General features: G+C 59.1%; 1 protein-coding gene across 1 annotated transcript in view; it reads right to left on the bottom strand.

Annotated features, from left to right (window-relative positions):
* LOC100976949 (espin-like) overlaps nt 1-22,743 on the bottom strand; it is a 32,157-nt gene that overhangs the window by 5,820 nt on the left and 3,594 nt on the right. Inside the window, 9 exon segments of the mRNA XM_063606635.1 lie at nt 180-336; nt 2,651-2,652; nt 3,093-3,367; nt 4,336-4,537; nt 7,710-7,841; nt 7,967-8,149; nt 8,314-8,500; nt 20,945-21,251; nt 21,365-21,425. Coding sequence (XP_063462705.1) covers nt 180-336; nt 2,651-2,652; nt 3,093-3,367; nt 4,336-4,537; nt 7,710-7,841; nt 7,967-8,149; nt 8,314-8,500; nt 20,945-21,251; nt 21,365-21,425 — 1,506 coding nt within the window.

Raw genomic sequence — 22,743 nt, 5'->3', positions numbered from 1 at the left:
GTCACATCTGGGCGGGGGCGCGTGCAGAGCCGCGGTCAGGTGTGGAAGAGTAGTTGGCGCCCACGTAGCATCCGCGACGGCTGCGCCGCCTGCGGGGGAGCGGAGGGGCCTTCGAGTGAGCCGCGGGCGGCAGGGCCGAGGCGCGGGCAGCCGGCGGGCGCGGGCTGGCGGGCACGCACCTCCTCGCTGTGCGCCATGCCCGGGCGTGCGACCAGCGTCTCGCCGGGGCAGCGGCCCAGCTGCCGGTAGTAGTCCCCCGTGCTGGGCTGCTTGCTGAAAGCGCGGGGCTTGCGGCTGGAGTCCTGCCTCCGTAGCCCGTCGTGGCCGTCGCAGGAGCTTGGGTGCGGGAAGACAGTGACCGGTGGGGCTCGGGCAACTGCCCGGTAGGCGCCCCCCACGCCTCCCCACCCAGCTCTTCACCTCCTGGGAACTCGCGGCCAGCGGCCGTCGGGGGGTGCAGCAGCCGACTTCCTAGACCCCCTGTTCTCACGGTGGGCAGCGGGCGAGGTTCATGGGGGCCTCGGTGGAAGGGCAGGCTCCGCCCGCCTTACAGGGAGGGGTTCTGGGCACCGGCCAAGGGGCACAGGGTCCCCCACCGAGGCCAGAAGGGGCGGGCCCAGGGGCGGGGTGGCCCAGCCCCGACGCCAGGGGGAGCTAGAGAAGGGGCACCTCCCAGCTTAGCCTTCACTAGGCCCTCGGCCGTACTCCGCTCTCGGCTGTCAGAAGAACTGCGGGTCCCCAGGGCTCCGCGGAGCCCTGTTTTTCGGGGGTCCCGGGCCGGAGGGAGCCCCCTCCAGAGCCTGTGCTCTCCGAGGCTCCGGCTTGCCCCGGACCCCGCTTGTCCGTCTAGGGGCTGCTCCAACCTGCCACGGTGCTGGTGGTCCTGCTGTGCACCTGGCGGCGGGGGCGGCAGGACCCGACACCTGCTTTACCTGATACTTCCTCTCAGGTTACAGACGCCCGCGCACGGCCAGCCTATGGGCTCCGACGGCCTGACATCACCCGGGGCCCGCCAATCCCAGGCCGAACCCCCCCAGCCGTCGCGGATGCCACGGGGGCGCCAACTACTCTGCCACACCTGGCCGCGGCTCTGCACCCGCCCCCGGCCAGATGTGACCCCGCCCCCTGCGCCTCTCCCTAAGCTGGGAGCTGAGCCCCCACCTTCATCCCCGCCCGAGAGGAGAGAGGGCTGACCGTGGGCAGAGGGGGCCTCTCATATTTGGCTGCCGGCTCCGGGTCGCGTCCCCACCGTTTCCCTCCTGCATCTGGAAACCATCGCCATCCACGAAAGCGACACCGACACCCGCGCTCAAGCCTCGGATTTCAGGGGCCGTAAGGCGGGGTCGGGTGACAGCGCGGCTTCCCGCCCCGTCGCAGCTGCCCCCAACTAGGCCCAGCTCAGTGAGGGAGAGTGAGGCGGCCGGGCCAAAGACTGAGTGACCGGGTGGGGGCTGTCCCCTGCCCCAGTCTCCAGCCCATGCGTCCCTGCGGTGGCCTCAGACCCTTCACCCCGCCCGACCTGGCTCACGTTGCAGGAAACGCGACACCGCAGGATTCGTTTTCTGGGCCAGCCCGCCGGCTCCGCGCCCCCTGCAGCCCGGAGGCTCCGACGCCACGACCCTGCTCCCACCTGCGGTCAGGCACCCGCGCGGGAGGCGCCGCGGCGACACAAAGAGCCCTTTGTAGAGCTTCCCGGCCTGGGCCCTGGCGTCTGCGGCCCAGCACGCACACAGCCGGGAGGGACGCACACAGCCGGGAGGGACGCACACAGCCGGGAGGGGCACACACAGCCGGGAGGGGCACACACAGCCGGGAGGGACGCACACAGCCGGGAGGGGGCTCGCACAGCCAGGAGGTGACCTCACAGACCTGGCACTTGGGCTCAGCGGTGGAGAGGGGGCACTGGCTGGGCCACCTGTCCTGTGGATTTGGGCGGGGCCCACAGTCTGCGCCGGGAGCTCAACGATTCCAGGGCCCCTGCAGCTCTACCCACCCGGCCCCCTCTGCCTCCCAGAGATGAAAGGGGAAAGCCACTGTGGGAGCTTGGTCTAAGGTGGCGTGAAGAGGGCAGCTACTGGAACTGGCCTGCAGGTTTGGTGTCCCTCCCATGCCTCCCTTGCCCACTGGCCTTGTGACCTGAGTCACCTTGTATGAATTGGCCCTGGGGTGGCTTTGCCTTGGGCTTAAGAGAGAACTGCAAGGTCCCAGGCTCCAGCAGGACCCCAGGGAGCCGCCACACCACATCTGGCCACCTGTGACCTCAGGCTGTCCCCTCACCTCTTAGACCATCCTTGCTCTGTTCCTGTGGCCAGAACGCCAGTGTTCCCCAGGGCACCCTGCCAAGGATACCCGGAATTGCTCAGACCAGACCTCTGCCCCAATCCCTGCTCCAGAGCCTCAGCCAGGCGCCTGCAGGCCCCAGACATCCTTAGGCGCCTCACACTTCACCTACCCACCCTGGCCTCATCCTCTCCACACAGGCTCGCTTCCCTCCAGGGCTCCCAGCTCAGGCCTGGCCCTTTCCCCCAGGAGCTCAAGCCCTAAACTGGAACCAGCCACAGCTTCACTTCCTCCTAGCCCCCACTGCCGGTGGGCGCCCAGCCCTGCTAGTGCCTGCTCACCTTCCTCCCTCCCTCCTTCCAGCCCTTACCTCTACAGCCATGCCACTGGCACCTTCCACCTGGCAGCCACCTCCCTTGGGTGACACTCTCCGACTGAGCCTGGTGCTGTGGGGGCGGGGGGGCATGCTTGGGGAGGGGCAGTCTCCATGCATTCTCTGTCAACTCCATGACAACCCGGCCACTCTGTGCAAGAGGTGGCACAGGCCCAGTTCCTGGTGAGGAACAGCTGTCTGGACCTGCGTCCTTCATCCCCCAGCTCCCATGGAGCGCAGTGACCTGCTCTTACTCTCCTCCCAGTCCAGTGTCCAGCCCTGACCCCTCGTGGGACTCGCCAGGAGCTTTGACTCTTGAATATGCCATGGGCCCAGGGACCCCCACCCTGTGCCCACTAGTGAGGCCAGGCCTTTGGCCTGACTGGCCCCCATCAGCCCAGTACCCCTGCTGGGAGGCAGGCAGTGGGTGAGGGCTCACTACCTCCTTCTTGAGGGCCTCTGTCTCCACGTGGCGGAGTTTGTTCTTGGTCTGCATGTAGATGTCAGCTGCCTGTGGTCCCACAGGAGGCTTGGGAGATGGGTAGCTAGGTGGGGGTGGGGGCAGTTGGGTGCCTGGGGGCGGGGGTGGCGGGGGGAAGCTGGGTGGGGGTGGTGGGGGTATGGGCTTCCCAATCGTGCCCCAAGGCAGGCCCAGCTCTGGGTTCAGCATGTTCATGTAGCTCTGTATGTCTGCAGCTCTAGTGCTGGAAAGCCCTGGGGAGGCAGAAGGAAGGGCCAGATTTGGGAGCATGCAGACAGGCTTTCCCCCAAGACTGAGACTCTCCACCACCTGGAAACAACTTGCCAAGGGCCAAGGTGGGCTCCGGGCACCACTTGGTACACCTGTTGTGGCCCCTGGCGTTGCTGGGCTTCCTCTCCCTGGCCCTGCCCTGCCCCAGCCCAGCACTTATTGGGGGAAGACCAGGCACTCCGGTTTGGAGGGGAAGCACTGGAGGCTTTGGTGTGTCTAGAGGGCAGGGTCACCTGGAAGGGGAGGGTCTACTCCTTGGAAGTACAGATGGCCACATCCAATCTTTGCAGGGCACCCTGCCAGGTCTGGAGGCCACCATCTGGCGGCGTGAAGCAGGCATTGCAAGTGGATGGACGCCCATGCTCAGGGCATGGTCAGGGTGTGTGTACACACAAGCCTGCAGTCTGCCGAGGCGATTGTGAATTTGTGTATGTTTGAGTGTGTACGCATTTGTGCACATGCTTCTTTGTATTGATGAATGTGTGTGCATTGCTCTGTGGACATGGTGTGTGTGTGTGCATATCTGTAGTATGGAAATAGAGCATTGTGTGCTTGTGTGTAAGGTGGGTGTGTGCAGATATTAGCATGGCTCTGTATGTGTGTTCATATCTGTATGCTGTGTGTACACATGTACAAGTGTGTGCTTTTGTGTGTGAGTAGCTAAGAATAATGAATGGTGGGCGGCACACGTGGATTTTGTGGGTGGGGAGAGTACATGTGGATGTACATGTATGTTTGTGATGAGCACACACAAGTATGAGTGACATCTGTCTCTCGCCAGAAAGGGTGTCGCCTCCCCATGTTTAAAAGCAAGTGATGAGAGTAGTCTCCGATATTGGCTGTGGCAGGCTGGCCCAAGGCCAACCCTCACAGCCCAGCAGTCTGGCTTCAGTCTGCTCTCCCTCCCCCTCTTCCTCCTGGGCACACTCACCACGTGGAGGGTGCTGGCCCTTGATGCTGGAGTGGCTGGAGGAGCAGGAGTCGTAGTTGGAGAGGGTGCTGGTGGGCGAGCTGAGGTCAAAGTTCAGAGGCTGGACCGACACCGTGGTGTTGGGTGAGGACATGCCTGAATCCGGCTGCTTCGCCTCCAGCTCCACGGATGGATCCCGGGAGAGCACGCAGTGCTCCATGCTCTGAAGGGGAGGCAGGGAGGCCATGAAGGCAACTGCACCCCAAGATGCGTTGCTCTCCAGGCCAGGGTCCTACTCAGCCATGCCTTTGCCGTGGGATCTTGGCCAAGCCACACCCCTCTCTGGGGTCTCTTCCCCATCGCTAGAGGGTCTTTCAGGTTCCTCCAGGTTAAGATTCAAGCCCAGCCCCGCCAGGCAGCAGGACCAAGGTTCCTGGGAAACTCCCTCCCCTGGCTCCTCCCTGATTAGGAGGGTGGAGAGATCGACGAGGAGGGGGCCTTGAGCCGCATCCCAAGGGGAGAACTGCCAGGAGATCAGCCTTCTCCCTCACAGATCGGCACAGGCTCCATGGGGAGGGGCACAGCACAGGCCCATCCCTAGTGACCTGGCTGGCAAGCCAGCTCTCCTTGCCAGACCTGGGACCTGGAGCAGACTCCCAACACCAGCCCGGCCTGTCTCCTGATGGGGCCCTTGGGGTAAGGGTAGGGCCTGGATGGCCAGCTGAGCAGTGATGGGCAGCCAGAGCTCAGGCTGCCAGGCCTGCCATTCCCCCGCCCCGCCCGGTCTGTGCGTCTGACCACAGGCCTGTCCCCTCCCGGTGCAGAGGGGGCTGTGGTAGGGGCCCTGCTTACATTGCCCATGCTGACCCTGCTGCCGGCAAGCCTGCTTGCTCCGCTGCCTCCTGCCCAGGCCTGCTCCTCCTTGCCCCGTGCCCCCTCCCTGCCTAAGAAGTGTCACAGGCACCCTGGGAGAGAGGCAGGCCTGGCACCAGGTAACGGCTCAGCAGCCGCGCTCATTGGCCCCGTAATTAGGGGCTCTGCTGGAGTGTTTGCCTTTTCTGGGCCAGCGTCTTCTGTGGCTTGGGTCTGTCCCTGCCTCAGCTGGGCCTGCTTGAGTGAGGGGACCAGGGCACATACACCCCACCCATTCCAGGGGACCAGGCCCCGCTACCTACCGCAGGAGTCAGGGGAGCCATAGGAGGTGGCGTGGGCAGCACCCAAAGGTGCTCTTTACCTGGGCAACAGCAGTGGGTGCTGAGGCCACCAAGCCCTGACCCCTGTAGGCAGCAGATAAGAGGCTGGGCCACAGCAGGTGTACTGCGCCTGGCCTGAGCCACCCAGCTCTGCAGTCTGGGACTGTGGCTTCAAACTTCCCCTCCCCGACTTACTAGCTATTTCGGGTGAGTCACCTGTGCTTTTTGTGCCTAAGTTTCTTTATCTGCAAATGGGGGTAACAGCACTACTTGCTCTGCTGAGCTCCACGACATGGCGCCCAGTAAATGCCATACTGTCATTTTTTTTTTTTTTTTTTTAGACGGAGTTTCGTTGTTGTTGCCCAGGCTGGAGTACAGTGGCGCGGTCTTGGCTCAGTGCAACCTCCACCTCCTGAGTTCAAGCAATTCTCCTGCCTCAGCCTCCCAAGTAGTTGGAATTAAAGGCACCCGCCACCATACCCAGCTAATTTTTGTATTTTTAGTAGAGATGGGGTTTCATCATGTTGACCAGGCTGGTCTCGAACCCTGACTTCAGGTGATCCACCCGCCTCAGCTTCTCAAAGTGCAGGCATGAGCCACCACACCCGGCCTGTCAACTTTTTAATTTAATTTAATTTTATTTTATTTTTAGACGGAGTCTTGCTCTGTCACCAGGCTGGAGGGCAGTGGCGCGGTCTTGGCTTACTGCAACCTCCGCCTCCTGGGTTCAAGCGATTCTCCTGCCTCAGCCTCCCGAGTAGCTGGGACTACAGGCGTGTGCTACCACACCTGGCTAATTTTTTTTTTTTTTTTTTGTAGTTTTAGTAGATACGGGGTTTCACCATGTTGGCCAGGATGGTCTTGATCTACTGACCTCGTGATCTGCCCGCCTCGGCCTCCCAAAGTGCTGGGATTACAGTCATGAGCCACCGCGCCTGTCCTGAGCCACTGCACCCAGCCAACTATTTTTTTAATGTACTGTGAAGAGTAACTGAGATTACACCTTTAAGGCACTCGGCAGGGTACCTGCCTAAGTCAGAATCCAATGAATAGTGTTTGCTGTCCTATGACCACTAGCAGCTGCATCCAGACAGGCCCTCAGGTGCCCTGGGCTCTGGTGCCACCCCCCATGGTCCCTCGACAGAGTCACAGGCTCTCTTAACTGATGGGGACCCACCACTGATGCAGAAATGTCCTTCCCTGTGTCCATCCCGGCTTATATACCCTAGTGACAGAGTGCTCACTACCTGCTGGGCCATTCATTCTCTTCCAGAGACTCTTTCTCGGGGGGAAGTTCATCCTCAGGCCCGCCTGCAGCCTCTGGCCTCTGGGCCTTGCTGTGTTCTGCAGCCCCCAGAGCCAGGACCATCCCCCTGTGCTGGCAGGGACAACAGATGGACAGACGGTGCTCAGGGCACAGACCATCTGCCTTCTTCCCTCTGGGCCTCATTTCACAGCCCCTCCATGGCCAGGCTGCCCCATGGAGTTGGTCCGCATCCTTTTGGGGTTGGCTGCGAGGCCCACTCTCTTCCCTGCCTATTGCCTCAAAGCAGGCATTGTACCAGATGGTGCAGAGCCCTCACTTGGAGACATCCACAGCTGAGTTCAAGTCCCAGTAGGTCACTTCATGGCTGTCTCGCCATAATAACATAATTTAAAAAGAGTAGCATGGGTTTCCAGTTATGACTCAGCCATGAAGTCAGCAAATATATGGTGCAGGGGCAGAGAGGTGGCTCCTGGTCAGGGCAGAGAGGTGGCTCCTGGTCAGGCCATCAAGGTAGGTTCTCCACTCTACCACTTACTGGTGATGCGATCCTGGTGCCCCGCAGACTCCCTTTACCCATATGTAGAACAGGACACTTACACTCTCTTCTGCAGAGGGTGGCTGTGAGTTATACCCAAGCTAATGTCTATGGGTAGGTGAATGAGCCTGCCTGTTCCCAATGGGGCCTGTCTTGTGATTTCTTCAGCCTTACCCCTTGGGGTGATCCTGTTCTTCCCTGTCCTCTTTCCGTTAACCTTTGTGCCTCTACTCCCTCAGTCCCCAGCAGGCAGTGGTTCTGGGCTGACAGGTCGTGTGGGGTAGCGGGCTTCACGTCTCTGAACCTCAGCTTCCTCCTTGGTAAAAGGGGTGACGACACCCACCACTGGGGTGGAGGGGCGAGAAGAGAGAATGCGACAGGAGCAGCGCAGGGATTGTACCAGGTTCTCCACCGTGCGCAGGTAGTGGGTGCAGTGGCTGTGGCCGTTGAAGTCCGATAGGTCAGCGGCCGTGTACCCGTCGCGGTCGCGGACTTCCAGCTCCGCGCCGTTCACTACCAGGATCTGGCAGCACTGTGGGGGCACGCAGTGAGGACCCGGCCGCGGCCATGAGCTGGGACCCCCGCGCCCGGGCAGGGCCGTGCGGAGAGCGCGGTGCCAGCAGAGGGCGCGCGCCCCCACCCCGGGCCCGCGCTGACCCCTAGCTCCCCGTTCTCGGCGGCGTCGTACAGCGCGGTCCCGCCCCACAGGTCAGCCGAGATCTCCCCGCCGTGCAGCAGCAGCCAGCTGAGCACCTTGGTGTGGCCGCGGCTCGCCGCGAAGTGCATGGCGGTGGCGGCGTCTTTGTCCTGCTCCGACAGGCTCACGTCGGTGCAGCTCACCTGGGCGGGAGGGGCGGGGAAAGAGGGGCGGGGGATGGGGGCCAGGCCCCTGCAGGCCCCGCCCACGGTCCTCCGCCCCACTCCTGATGGCCCCGCTCACTCCACTCCCCGCCCTACCGGCTCCGCCCCGTCTCCCCTCCGCACCGCCCGGGCCCGGAGCTCACCAACCACACGATGACCGGGCTGTGGCCCATCTGCGCCGCGGCGTGCGGTGGGGTCATGCCGTCGTGGGCGCGCGCGTGCGGGTCCGCGCCGCATTCCTGCACCAGGTACTGCGTCACCTCCAGGTGGCCCTCCTGGCACGCCAGGTACAGGGGCGTGGCATCGTTCTTGGTTTGGGCATTCACTCCCCTGCGGAGACACAGCGCCCACCGTGGGCTTTCAGCGCCTCACCCCCTCCGAGGCCTCCTTACCCGCCCCCCTCCCCTCCCGGGGAGCCCTGGACGGCAGGGAGAGTGGGCGGGAGAGGGCCCTGTCACCGGCCCGCTGCCGCCCGGGGGGCTCCCCCTGGACTGAGTCCTGAGCCACCCTCCCTCAGAGGCCCCTGAGGGCGTCCCACCCAGCACTGCCCTGCCCTCAGTCCCATTTTTTTTTTTTTTTTTTTTTTTTTTTTGAGAAGAAGTCTAGCTCTGTCGCCCAGGCTGGAGTGCAGTGGCTGGATCTTGGCTCACTGCAATCTCTGCCTCCCGGGTTCAAGCGATTCTTCTGCTTCAGCCTCCTGAGTAGCTGGGATTACAGGCATGCGCCACCACGCCCCGCTAATCTTTTGTATTTTTAGTAGAGACGGGGTTTCACCATGTTGACCAGGCTGGTCTCGAACTCCTGACCTCGTGATCCGCCCGCCTCAGCCTCCCAAAGTGCTGGGATTACAGAGCCACCGCGCCCAGCCTCAGTCCCACTTTTTAACCGAGGTCTACAAAGATGTGGTGAGCTGGCCTTTCCTCCCCTCTCGCCCACTGTCACCATGAGTCCCCACAACTGCTGTGTCTGACCTCTATCCCTTTCATCGTGTGCCCCCTCCATCTGGAATGTCCTTCCATCCTCCTCCCTCTTGAAGACTCAGTACCCATCCCTCCTCCATGAGGGCCACCCTGATTTATTTCCCCCTTGCTGGCCTCCGCCCCACACTGCCCAGGGCCACTATGAGCATGACCTGTCATGCTTGGTTGACCATAACTGATTTTGACCTTTGCCTCCCCCAGAAGACTGAGTTCCCAGCGGGCAGGGTGGTAAGGGTTGCCAGACAAAATGCAGTTCACACAGTTCAATCGGAATTTCGGATAAACAGATAATGCTTTAGTATTCTATATCCCAAATATTGCGTGGGACATACTTATACTAAAATACAACTTTTTTATCTGAGATTCAAAGCTAGTCAAACATCCCGGGTTTTGTTGTTGCTGTTTTTGTTAATCTGGCAGCCCTCGGGATGTCCACTATGTACTGAATGCTTCTGCTGTGCTAGCTCTGGGTTACGGCACTAGCAAGCAGGTTCTTCTTTTTTTATTTTTATTTTTGAGACGGAGTCTTTCTCTGTCATCCAGGCTGGAATGCAATGGCGCAGTCTCAGCTCACTGCACCCTCTGCCTCCTGGGTTCAAGCCATTCTCCTGCCTGAGCCTCCCAAACAGCTGGGACTATAGGCATGTGCCACCACGCCTGGCTAATTTTTGTATTTTTAGTAGAAACCCAGTTTTGCCATCTTGGCCAGGCTGATCTCAAACTCCTGAGCTCAAGTGATCCGCCTGTCTCGGCCTCCCAAAGTGCTGGGATTACAGGTGTGAGCCACTGTGCCCGGCCATCAACTATTACTGTGACCATCAACTGAGATTACACCGGTAAGGCACCTAGCAGGGGACCTGCCAGAATCAGAATTCAGTCAATGGTGCAGCTACAGCTGGGGAGGCTCACAGGTGGGGCTGGGACTCTGTGCCATCACCCATAGTCCCACAACAGAGGCACAGATTCAGCTCTCTCCTCGGTCACACAGTTGGTAAGTGGCATTTGAACACCCATCTGTCTGTGCATGCAGGGCCTGGCTGGCAATATGGGCATGCAGGGAGTGAAGAGATGGAATGTGTCTCAGGGGCTTCTCCTAGGGCCTAGTTTTCAGCTGTCACTGTCCCTTATCCTTGCTCTGCCAGCCCAGAGGGGGCCTACCTGGGGAACAGCAGGGCTGTCCTGACTGCTGGGCTGCTGGGTGTGAACAGCCCAGGGTGCAGTTGCCACCGAAGGACACTAGGTGGAGCCACAACCTACCCCCAGACCCAGGAGAAGTTCCAGGTTGGGGGCCACGACCTATTGGGTTCCAGTTCACCTTTTGTGCCTAGGAGGCCAATTCCTCACAGGACTTCACATCCTGCCCATCTACCTCCCCCAGCCTTTTACCCCGTAGATCAACCACATGCTCCACCCCACATTCATCCCTCGCTCACCCATCCAACTGCCCATCCACTTGTTGCCGGCCCATCAACATGCACCAGGCTACCCCCCTTTGCCCACCCACCCTCTTGTTCCCAACACGACTCAGCCCCTCTTCTGACCCCTGTCACGTGTGCCCTCTCCCTCCCTCTCACACACATCCTGAGCCCCTCCCAGCTGGCATCTCCCTGTCCCTAAAGCCCTGGTTCTCTGTCCACTTCCCTGACTCCTGAGACCCCAAGGCTGACTCTGACTGAGACCCCTGACTCTGCAGCCCCCATGGACCCCCACTCACTGATTTCTGCTCCCTCCCCACTCCCTAGACACAGGGCTGCCATTTGCTGGGGCTGATGCTGAGCCGGGCACTTCATGATGGTTCGGGGAGCAGGCACCATGCCTGGTGATCCAGAGGGGGTCCCGTCAACACAGATGAGGGAGACAGAAGACCCAGCTACGTATCTATCTTCAGAAACATGCTGGCTCGTGGCTGCCAGCCTCCACACCCCAGCACCAGCGTCACCCCCACACACACTCACATACTGCTGCATCAGAACAGGCTGTTGAATATTTCATGACCGACGCTCGGCGGCCTAAATTATTCACCCCGTAACCAAGGCACGGTGAGTGCCGGGGTCTTGGGGATCAGGGGCTGGTGGGGGCCCACTGGGTTCTTTCTGCAGAGGCCCACGGCGGTGTGCACAGCTGGTGGGGGGCCAGACCTGCAGTGAGCTCTGCTCTCTCAGCACTCCCTACTTGGCAGAGATCCATGACCCAGGGGTGCCCAGCCAGCCAGAGAAGGTCTGAGAAGCTGGCATCAAGCAGGATCTGAGCAGCAGGGGGAAGTGGTACCCACGGCCTCCTGCAGGGCCGCTGGCTGGCACTCCCAGCCCAAGTTCCTGGCACGGAATGAGCCCTCAGTAAGTGCTGGAGCTCATCACCATTCTCATTAGTATTCCACCATCTGCACTCATGCGCCCCATTATGGAGTCAGAGCCTCCAGCTTGGAATACCCCAGAACATGAGGCAGATATGCTGTTGGGCTGGGTGGGAAGGGGTCCTGGCTCAACATCCCCTTCCACCTTGGCCTGAGGACAAGAAGAACAATGGGCACTCTCACAGTCACTGGGGAGTATTACAAAGATATGGATGAGCATAAGGACCAAAATGAAATTCCCATCACACACCTGGAATCCAAGCACCTCGGGAGGCCAAAGCAGGAGGACTGCCTGAGCCTAGGAGTTCGAGACCAGCCTGGGCAACATAGAGAGACCTCCATCTCTACAAACAATACAAAAATGAGCCAGGTGTGTTGGTGCACATCTGTAGTCCCAGCCACTCAGGAGGCTGAGGAGGGAGGATCACTTGAGTCCAAGAAGTTGAGGCTGCAGGGAACTATGATCATACCACTGCACTCCAGCCTGGGTGTCAGAGCAAGAGCCTGTCTCTAAAATAAATCAATAAATAAGAAAATAAAATTCCCATCACTGGAGAGAGGAATTAATAAAAGTAATAATAGTAAATAATAATAATAGTGATAGCAGCCACCATTTACTGAATGATTACTCTGTCTCAAGCACTGTGATGAGTACAACACACACGTTCTCTCAGCTGGTCTTTGTAACAACCCCACAGGACAGGTGTTAGCATTGTTCTTCCGGTACAGATGAGGAAACTGAGGCACAGAGAGCTAAGATCACTCTGTGAGAAAGAGGCAGAGCCCCGATTTGAGGCTGTGTCTGATGCAGAGCCTGCTTCTGACTCCAAATGTGCCACGTCTACACCCCTTCTGCTCTTGGTCGGTCTGTCCCTCTGCCTCCCTCCCTCCCACCGCACAGACCACTGCCCTTCCCCACAGACCTCACTGCTGGGAACTCAGGAACACTCTTTGACAGCTGCTGGGGCACAGCCCCGCAGGAGGACCTGGCTCGAGTCCCGTGACTTTGAGCTGTGCCACAGTCTTGCTTCTTGTCTCTTTGTGTTCCCAAACCCATCCGTGAAACGGGGGCAAGAGTTGTCATCCTGACCTCGTGCAGAGTGCCTGAGAAGTGCCTGCAGAGCCCTGAGCACAGGCCTGGTGCCTGGCGCACAGCCATTGCTGAACTTTAGGATCCTTCCCTGTGCCTGGGAGGACCAGCCACCAGGGGGGTCTATGGCTGGCCTGGCGTGTCCAGGTCCTGCCAAGTACGGGCCAGGCTGGGCATCATTTCTGCTGTGGGGAACACTACCTAGAGGGGAGAGGATGGGTCTTGGGGGAGACCTCTGACTCCCAGACCCTTGCCAGCTCTAGCCCCGACCACAGTGACAGCTGCAGAAAAGTGCTCCCAGACCAAGCCCTTGCCCTTTGCCCCGGCTTTGACCCAAACCCTCTTTGTAGGTCAGAGGCGCCCTGGCGATGATCATATAAATCATTATTTGTTTTCTTTCTCCTGGGAACAAAGATGCTATGGATGAACTGTAACTATTCATCAAGTCACCTCTGATTACACAAAAGAAACATGGGTCCCCCGTGTGGGCTGTGGGAATCTCTGGCGGAGACTGGTGCCAGCTGACTGCCAGCGCCGCCGCAGGGAGTGAGCTGCCCATGGAGCCAGAGTCGGGCTGCAGAATGATTCCCGCGGCCCGCCCCACTGCCAGTCACGCCTCCCCAGAGGGAGGCCAGGAAGAGGCTGTCCCTCTGAGGATCAGTCTGGTTGTGGCCCGTGACTGCTTTCAATTGAAATTCACGGAGCCTTTGGTGGATCTACGGCTCTCGGTGTCCTCCAGTCAAACTTCCCGGCCTATGTTAAAAGATTCCCAAGTAGGCCTGGCCCAGGGAAGAAATGCAGCCCCGATTTGAGAAAGGTTCTACACCCCAGCCTGTCAGCTAGCATGGAATAGTTCCAGAAGCCTACAGTTGCCTGCAACTCTCCCAGCCTCCCAGGTCTTCCTCCTGGCCCGTAATTAGGCGAAATTTGACCCCACCTGAGGCCTCTACACCTCCCCACATCACTGCCAGTTCCATCATGGCAGGGCTGTGAGGCCGACCCTCTTTTCATTAGGTTCTCAGCTCTCCTCCCCTCAAAGATGCCTGGCTTCCCTGACCCCTCAACTTAAAGAACCATCCCCATCGCTTCCTACCAAACTCCTCATTTCACTATATAGCACTTGCCACTCCTGAATTATCTTGTTCTCCTATTCCTCAGACCCATACATGCGTGGATAGAAGAATGTGTGGCTGACGTGATGACAGGCCGGGCAGTTGAGTGCACCCACTTGCTGTTTGTTGAATGAATAAATATGAGAAGGGACATCCAGGCCAGGAGTAGGGGATGTCTCTTCACTCATGGCCGCAGCCTGGTAGAGCAGGTTAGATCCACTTGCCAGATAGGCTCGGAAATGCCCAGAGGGGAGTTTTGTCTAGGGTCACATGCAATGAGCTGTAGGCAGAGTGGACAAGTCCCTGGGATTCCATGCCCCACTCATTCAGCAGATGTTTACTGGAGTCAGGCTCTGGGCATACAGAGCCGGGAAGACAAAGCCCCTGGCCTCATTAGTCAGGGACAGACGGGATGAAAACACACATCTGTCTGTGTGATGCAGGGCCCAGCCAGAAATCCGGGCATGCAGGGAGTGAAGAGATGGAATGTGTCTCAGGGGCTTCTCCTAGGGGTTAGCTTTCGGCTGTCATGCAGGATGCACACAGAACGCAAAGCCAGGCAACCATAGGGCGGCTGGGAGGCCAGGTGCAGTGGCTCATGCCTGTAATCCCAGCACTTTGGGAGGCCGAGGTGGGCGGATCACCTGAGTTCAGGAGTTCGAGACCAGCCTGGCCAACATGGTGAAACCCCATCTCTACTAATAATACAAAAATTAGCCAGGTGCGGTGCCATATGCACCTATAATCCTGGCTACTCAGGAGGCTAAGGCAGGAGAATCACCTGAACCTGGGAGGTGGAGGTTACAGAGAGCTGTGCCACTGCACTCAAGCCTGGGCAATAGAGCAAGAGTCAAGTCTCAAGGAAAAGGGCAGCAGGGAACAAGGCCAGCGGGAAAGTGAGTGGGCATCATGGGCGCGGGTGACAGTTTCAGCGAGGCTCAGGGTTGGCCTCGCTGAGGTGAGGTCTGGGCAAAGACCTGGAGGAAGGCAGGGAGCAGGCGGGGATCTCTGATCCCTGCAGAGGGATCAGCCTCTGTGAAGGCAGGGGTGCTGGCCTGTTGGAGGGGACCACAGCCCGGAGGAGGGACAGCCTCTGGGCCATTGTAAGGAAGTGAGCAGCATTCCCTGTCAGTGGCCAGAAGCCTGTGACGGGACGTGCTCTTTTTTTTTTTTTGAAACGGAGTCTTGCTCTGTTGCCCAGGCTGGAATGCAGTGGCGCAATCTCAGCTCACTGTAACCGCTGCCTCCCAGGTTCAAGTGATTCTTATGCCTCAGCCTCCCAAGCAGCTGGGACTACAGGCGGGAGCCACCACACCCGGCTAACTTTTTTTCCCCCTGAGATGGAGTCTTGCTCTGTCGCCCAGGCTTGAGTGCAGTGGCGCAATCTTGGTTCACTGCAACCTCCGCCTTCCAGGTTCAAGCAATTCTCCTGCCTCAGCCTCCTGAGTAGCTGGGATTACAGACACCCACCACCATGCCCAGCTAATTTTTGTATTTTTTAGTAGAGATGGGGTTTCACCATATTGGCCCGGCTGGTCTCAAATTCCTGACCTCGTGATCCGCCCGCCTCAGCTTCCCAAAGCGCTGGGATTACAGGCATGAGCCACTGCACCAGACCACGACTTGCATTGTCTTTTCTTTTCTTTTCTTTTTCTTTTTTGAGACGGAGTCTTGCTCTGTCGCCCAGGCCGGAGTACAGTGGCTCGATCTTGGCTCACTGCAAGCTACGCCTCCCGGGTTCCAGCAATTCTCCTGCCTCAGCCTCCCGAGTTGCTGGGACTACAGGCACGTGCCACCACACCCGGCTAATTTTTGTATTTTTTAGTAGAGACGGGGTTTCTCCATGTTGGCCAGGCTGGTCTCGAACTCCTGACCTCGTGTTCCGCCCGCCTCAGCCTCCCAAAGTGCTGGGATTACAGGTGTGAGCCACCACACCCAGCAGGACTTGTGTTTTCAAAGGCTGCGGGTGGACATGGACGGGTGAAGGCCAGGGCCTTTCAGGCTTACTGAGGACTTCCCCTTTTCCGTTCTGTAGTGCACAGCCTCACAGAGCCTTGGGCCCAGCTGAGCCCAAGGGGTTCAGGTAGCCCCCACGTGAGGCAGAAAGGGGGTTTCTCAGAAGCCCTGGGACGCCCCAGCAGCGTGCTGCTTACAGAGCCCCAGGGTCCAAGGCTCAGCTCTCCCCCTTAGAAGGGTAGGGCAGGAGCACTAGCCCCGGTTAGATGACAGCTGGGACCAGGAGCTGCTGGTGGAGACACGAGATGGTCTCCTGCTGTGAGGGGCTTCTCCGGACTCCACCAGGCCCTTCCTTTCCCAGAGCCTCCACGTGGGTCAGGGAGTCAAGGATGGCAGCCACCTCCTCAGTGTGGACACAGGCCCCGCCCCAACGCCCTGCAGCCAGGTCAACTGACAGACACCAGGGGTAGATCTGGGGCTGGTGATAAAAAAGGAATGAGCCCCCACGGCCTGTGGCAGAATCAGGGACCACCCCAGGCAGAGCCTCCAGCCTTCTAAGGGGGAGAGTTGAGCCCTGGGCCCTGGGGCTCTCTAAGCTGAGAGTTGCTGGGGCTTCCCAACAAACTCCCTTTCTGTCCCAGGTGGGGGCTGCCTGAACCCCTGGGCCGTGGGAGCAGCCAGACTCCGTGAAGCTTTGCACAAAGGAAGGGAAAAGGGGAAGTCTGCAGTGGACTTGAAAGGCCCTGAGTGATTAGGACCTGGACCAGGAGTGGGAGAGAGACCCAGAGAGGAGGTACAGCCTGCTCAAGGCCACACAGCAAGCCAGTGATGACCACAGCTGGTGAATCAGCCTCTCTAAAACACCATTTCTGTACCTGTCAGCTCCACGAGGCAGGGACGCTTGTCTGGTTCACCAGCATATCACTGGCATTTAGAATATTGCCTGGCACATAGAAGATGCTCAATAAACATTAGTTGAATGAGTCCATCTGTAAAATGGGCTGATTACATAGCTACTGCTCGGGGTGGTTGTGTGACTCAGATGACACTGGGTGGTGCCAGACCCCTAGAAGATACTCAGCACCAGGTTCTTTTTCTTTTCTTTCTTTCCTTTCCTTCCTTTCTTTCATTCGTTCCCTTTTTTTTTTTTTTTTTTTTTTTTGACAGAGTCTTGCTCTGTTGCCCAGGCTGGAATGCAATAGCATGATCTGGGCTCACTGCAACCTCCGCCTCCCTGGTTCAAGCGATTCTCCTGCCTCAGCCTCCCAAGTAGCTGGGATTACAAGCATGTGCCACCTGTACAGGCATAGCCCAGCCACACACCCAGCTAATTTTTGTATTTTTGGTAGAGACGGGGTTTCACCATGTTGGTCAGGCTGGTCTTGAACTCTTGACCTCCGGTGATCCACCTGCCTCAGCCTCCCAAAGTGCTGGGATTACAGGCGTGAGCCACCATACCCAGCCCCAGGTACTTTCCAATCCCATTCCAGTCTAGTCTGGTCAGGGGTAGGGGAGGCTTTGGGGGAAGGAGGCACCTGCTGAAGTTGATAACATCTCTGGGCTAACTGGTTTTCCAGCTTGCTGTGACTGGCAGCACCCACGAGCCCAGGGGAAGAGACTGGAGCCTCCTCACTCCCCAGCCTGGAAGCTCAAGCCTCAGGGTCCCAGCTGATCCCCAGCTCCCCGACCCCCACAGCCCTGCCCAGCTGCTCAGGCCCTGGGGCAGCCAGAAGCAGGTGTGAGGGTGGCAGAGTGAGCTCCTGGGCTCCAGGACCCTGCCTGCCACTGGCCTTGGGGCCACCTGCTCTTCGCCCCTCCTCACTCTGCCCTGAATGGGGGTCTGGACCCCTTGTTCCCCTCCATCAGCCATTGGAGCTCCTGCTGGGAGGGCCAACCCTCCCAACTCAATCTCCCTGAGACCCAGAGCCTGGGACTTGCCCAGCCCAGCTCCTGCCAGCCCCGTACCTCCCAACTGAGAGGTCCTTTTTCTTTTTCTTTTTTTTCCCCACCTTGAGATGGAGTTTCACTCTTGTTGCCCAGGTTGGAGTGCAATGGCGCCATCTTGGCTCACTGCAACCTCCGTCTGCCGGGTTCAAGCGATTCTCCTGCCTCAGCCTCCTGAGTAGCTGGGATTACAGGCACGCGCCACCACGCCCGGCTAATTTTGTATGAGAGATCCCTTTTCTACAAGGGCTCAGAGGGAGGGTCCCACGTGGCAGCAGCCCCGAGGTCACTGTGACAAGTCCTCTGCTTCTGGGAAGACTTGGCCCCATGAACGGGACAGACAGGGAGGTGTGGGGGACGTGCAGGACATTCCTGCAATCTCAAGCACTTTCTATTATAACACCCCAAGGTGTAGCCCTGGAATTAGCTGAGCCTCCCCGAGGCTGTCCAGCCTTCCAGCTCCTCTGCAGCGTGTCACTTCCATGTCCCATGGCCACCCACAGCCTCCCAGCTCCTCTGCAGCGTGTCACTTCCATGTCCCATGGCCACCCACAGCCTCCCAGCTCCTCTGCAGCGTGTCACTTCCTTGTCCCGTGGCCACCCACAGCCTCCCAGCTCCTCTGCAGCGTGTCACTTCCATGTCCCGTGGCCACCCACAGCCTCCCAGCTCCTCTGCAGCGTGTCACTTCCTTGTCCCGTGGCCACCCACAGCCTCCCAGCTCCTCTGCAGCGTGTCACTTCCATGTCCCGTGGCCACCCACAGCCTCCCAGCTCCTCTGCAGCGTGTCACTTCCATGTCCCATGGCCACCCACAGCCTCCCAGCTCCTCTGCAGCGTGTCACTTCCTTGTCCCGTGGCCACCCACAGCCTCCCAGCTCCTCTGCAGCGTGTCACTTCCATGTCCCGTGGCCACCCACAGCCTCCCAGCTCCTCTGCAGCGTGTCACTTCCTTGTCCCGTGGCCACCCACAGCCTCCCAGCTCCTCTGCAGCGTGTCACTTCCATGTCCCGTGGCCACCCACAGCCTCCCAGCTCCTCTGCAGCGTGTCACTTCCTTGTCCCGTGGCCACCCACAGCCTCCCTGGGCAGGATCGAGTTTCCCACCCGCAGGCCCGGGAGCCCTTCCTCCCTCAGCACTCACCCACGCGCCAGCGAGAGAGCTGAGCCTTGTGAATAATTCACAGCAATTCACAGCAGGCCCCAGAGGCTCGCAAGAGCATGAAGCTGAGCCACCTGGGTACCCTGATTGGGCCCTGTGGCCTGGGGCAGCTCAAGCCTCTGCCCTACCCAGCTCCCAGCCTTCATATCCACAGCCTCGGTGAGCAGGAATCCCTACCCCCAAGATAGGAGGTTAAGTGGGTACCCCAGCCCCCAACCCCAATTCCCAGCTGCCCTTCCTGCTTGAGCCCAGCCTGGCAACCACAGAAAGACAGCTTCTTATCAGTCGAGTCACATGCTGCTGTGGGGAACAGAGCCCAAGCCCTCTGTCCACCTCCCTGAGATTCATGGTGACTCCTGGGGGGCTGGCAGCTCATCAGTCCAGGCCATCTGGCCACTGAGTCGGCACCAGCGCCCAATCACACACAGCACCTGGCATGGCCTGGGAGGGGGTCAGGGTTCCCCAGCCCCGGAGCCCTGGAGGGCGTTCCACAGCACAGCCAGTCTTCCTAACACCTGGGATCCAGCCCACGGAGGGATCGTGGCTTCTCAGTGAGGAAGGCTTAGGGGCTGGCGGTCCCCACCAGCACTTGCATAAGGTGGGCTCAGCGTCTTCCAGTTCACACTTGGGCCATATTGGTCCCGCCATCAGGGGCACCTGCCCCTCTCAAGACCTGTCCTTCTCCTCTGCTTGAAGTGAGGGGGTGGGACGGGTGCATCAGAATCACCGCCATGAGGATGGGGACATGTCCCAGGTGTGGCTCCCAGGCCCCAACCTGGAGAGTCTAACTCAGGAATCTGGGACAGCCTCCAAGAGGTGTTGACAGGAGCCAGTTGGAACCCTCTACTCAAGGGTCCCTGGGTCCCTCCTAGTCTAAATCCCACTGACTTTGACATGATCCAAACCCTAGTTTGTTTGGAAGCAGTGAATTCATACCAAAGCAGCCACCAAAAAGGCCTGGCAGGGCTGGTTGTGAAGCACCCCTTCCTCTGTGTGCTGCCTGTTGGGTCTCCCACTAACCAAACCAGGGAGCCCCTTCTTAGCAAGGATGGAACCAGGCCCAGCTCCCTTGTCCTGGGCCAAGGGGACCACTGGAGCCCGGCCTGGTGGGTCCTAGGGCCACCCTACATCCACGCCAGTGTGCCTGGGCCCAAGAGGCTGCAGCTGTGGCTACCTTGCCACATGGCCATATGGCCAGAACTGGCCTCCAGCTTGCTCCCTGGTGGCCAGGGGCCCTGCAGGCACACCCAGAAACTGACCAGTGGTGGGGACAGGCCAGACCCTCTCACCTCGTAGCTGCTCTCATCCTGAGGCTGGGTCCACATTCACATTTCCATCTCAGGCTCCCACTTAGACTAACGAGGGTCACCCATCAGAGTAACCCACTCCCCGCTCAGACCCCTGTGGCATCTGGCACCCTACCCTCTCAGACAGGGCCTGGGTGGCTTTTCCCAGGATCCCTGCCTCCCCAGGCGCACCTAAGACCTGAGTCTCTTCCTCCCTCCCCAAGACTCACACATGCCACCTGCTCTGTACGACCCCCCACCCCACCCGGGGGAGCTCCCAGAACACTCCCCAGGAGGTTTGGGATCCCCATGCTTCCCTTGATAGTGGGAACGGGCTGAGGGGCCACAGGAGATAACAAGTTGCTTTCTGGATGGCCTCCAGCCAGGGGCTCTGGGGTCAGGAGGTGGGGTGGGGGTTGGGGAGGGGCCTTTCTCCCTTAACTGCTTGGTAACTAATGGGGTTCCCTTTCTGCCCATTTGACTAGGGCCTAGGAGGCGCTCCTGCCCTTGCTGCCCCCAACTCCATTCTGAACAGTCTTGCAAATGAGCACAGCCTGAGCCAGAGAGAGCCCCTGCGGCGGAAGCAGCCCAAGGGGAACAGGTGACCTTGGCCTGTGTGCCCAGCCTCCCAGGTCCAGCTGCGTGCGGCCGGGCAGCTGAGGATGCTGGGAGCACCTGCTTGCAGGGCTCTGGGGGCAGCCCCAGAAGGGGTTTTCCAGGAGGGGAAAATTTCATGTTGAGTGGGAGCCATTTCTCTGGCCTGGCCCTCTGGCCCCAGGATGGCTACTGGAGGGATCATTGCCCTGGAGTGCCAGAGAAGTGTGGAAAATCCCAGGCATCCCCCAAAGCCCTGGCCCGGCCCACCCAGAGGACCCCTTAAGAGGAGTGATCTTACTCAGGATAGTGCCCGACGAGAAGCCTCAGGGAGGGGAAGTCCCCTTTGGCTGCAGCGTAGTGGATAGGCAGGGCGCCCATGTCTGTGGCCGCGGTGGGATCCCCACTGCCATGATGCAAGAGCCAGTTCACCACCTCGGGGTGGCCGAAGCGGGCAGTCAGATGCAAGACTGTGGGACCAGAATTGTCTTTGTCCTGTGGGAGGAGAGCGGGTTCAAGTCCTAAAGCCTGTTGCTGCCCCACCCCTGGCTTGGGCCGCTCCCAGACTCCCACAGGCCTGGAAGGTAGCTCTGTGCTCTCTGTCTTCCCTGGAAGAATTGGCCAGGCCTCACTCAGCAATGGTTTTTTTGGGTCAAGCGGATCCTGGGTTTGAGTCCTGCTTCTGTCCTTGGGCAACTAATTGGCCCTCTCTGAACCGTACTTAGCCAATAGGCAGCACCGTGCAGGGTTTTCAGAGGCTGCAGGTCCTGACTGCGAGCTGCCTACACGACAGGCACCTGGTTGTCATGGCAGGAGACTGGCTCCAGGCACAGGGCCACAGCCCTGACTCCCAGGGGCTCAGGGAATGCCTGAAGGAGTGACACAGGGTTACTGGGCTGAGCAGGGCCAGGAAGGGGGGCTGTGGGGCTGTAACAAGCTAGCATCAGGATTGGGGGGCAGCCCCTGCATCCAACACTTGCCCCCTCTCTCTCCACCCTTCCTAGGTGTCACGTGGGAACAGAGACCTCCACCTTGGTGCGCCTCCAGCAACCCAACCTCAGTGCCTTAGTCAGGCAATAAGGGCCCTGGGGACTGGTTTGGGTGGGAAGGACACACCAAATGAGCAGGAGGAATTTCCCCATAGAGGCGAAGAGAATCCAGAGATGGTGAGGGAGAAAAGCACATAAGAAATTAAAAACAAATGCAAACAAACGAGGTTGAAACAGGGCTGGAGGGTGTGAATGTGGTGATTCTTCTCTTCCTGAGGAGACAGGGTCCTGCGAGTTTTATCACAAGTCAGGAAGCTTCATCAGCTCTGCAACACCTGAGCCCTGGATGGCGGGAGATGATGGCTTAAGATATCTGGGTGCAAAGCCTGAGGCCCTGCCTGTCACTCCGACTCCCTCAAGGGCAGCTGAGAGGGAGGACTCAGGGCACTGGGGAAAGTCAGCAGACCCAGTCACAGAATTAGAATAAGGTGGAGCTACGCAGGGAAGACAACACCAACTATTTCCTTTTTCTTATTTTATTTTATTTTATTTATTTATTTTTTTTTTGAGATGGAGTCTCGCTCTGTCGCCCAGGCTGGAGTGAAGTGGTGCGATCTTGGCTCACTGCAAGCTCCACCTCCTGGGTTCACACCTTTCTCCTGCCTCAGCCTCCCGAGTAGCTGGGACTACAGGCACCTGCCACCGCGCCCGGATAGTTTTTTTTTTTTTTTTTTTTGTATTTTTAGTAGAGACGGGGTTTCACCATGTTAGCCAGGATGGTCTCGATCTCCTGACCTCATGATCTGCCCGCCTCAGCCTCCCAAAGTGCTGAGATCACAGGCGTGAGCCACCGCGCCCTGCCAACACCAACTATTTCATTGGCAGTAGAAGAATCACACTCTGCAGCTACTGAGAGGTGGAGGTGAAGCCACCCTGCCAAGCAGCCAACCTCACTTTTTGGTTATTATCCTTGTGCCGATGCTGCCAGACAAACTCTCTCTACAAATCTCAGCATGTGGAAGAAACAGAGGCAGGAACAATTGCCCAGCACCTTTCTATTTCTCGAGGACACTCTTGAAGTTATTCATCAATGTTTTAATTAAAGCAGATC

Source organism: Pan paniscus, chromosome 1 (genome assembly GCF_029289425.2).
Source record: "Pan paniscus chromosome 1, NHGRI_mPanPan1-v2.0_pri, whole genome shotgun sequence".
Taxonomy (NCBI): domain Eukaryota; kingdom Metazoa; phylum Chordata; class Mammalia; order Primates; family Hominidae; genus Pan; species Pan paniscus.
Note: the sequence above shows the minus strand (reverse complement) of the source record. Positions and strands in the feature narration are given on the sequence as shown.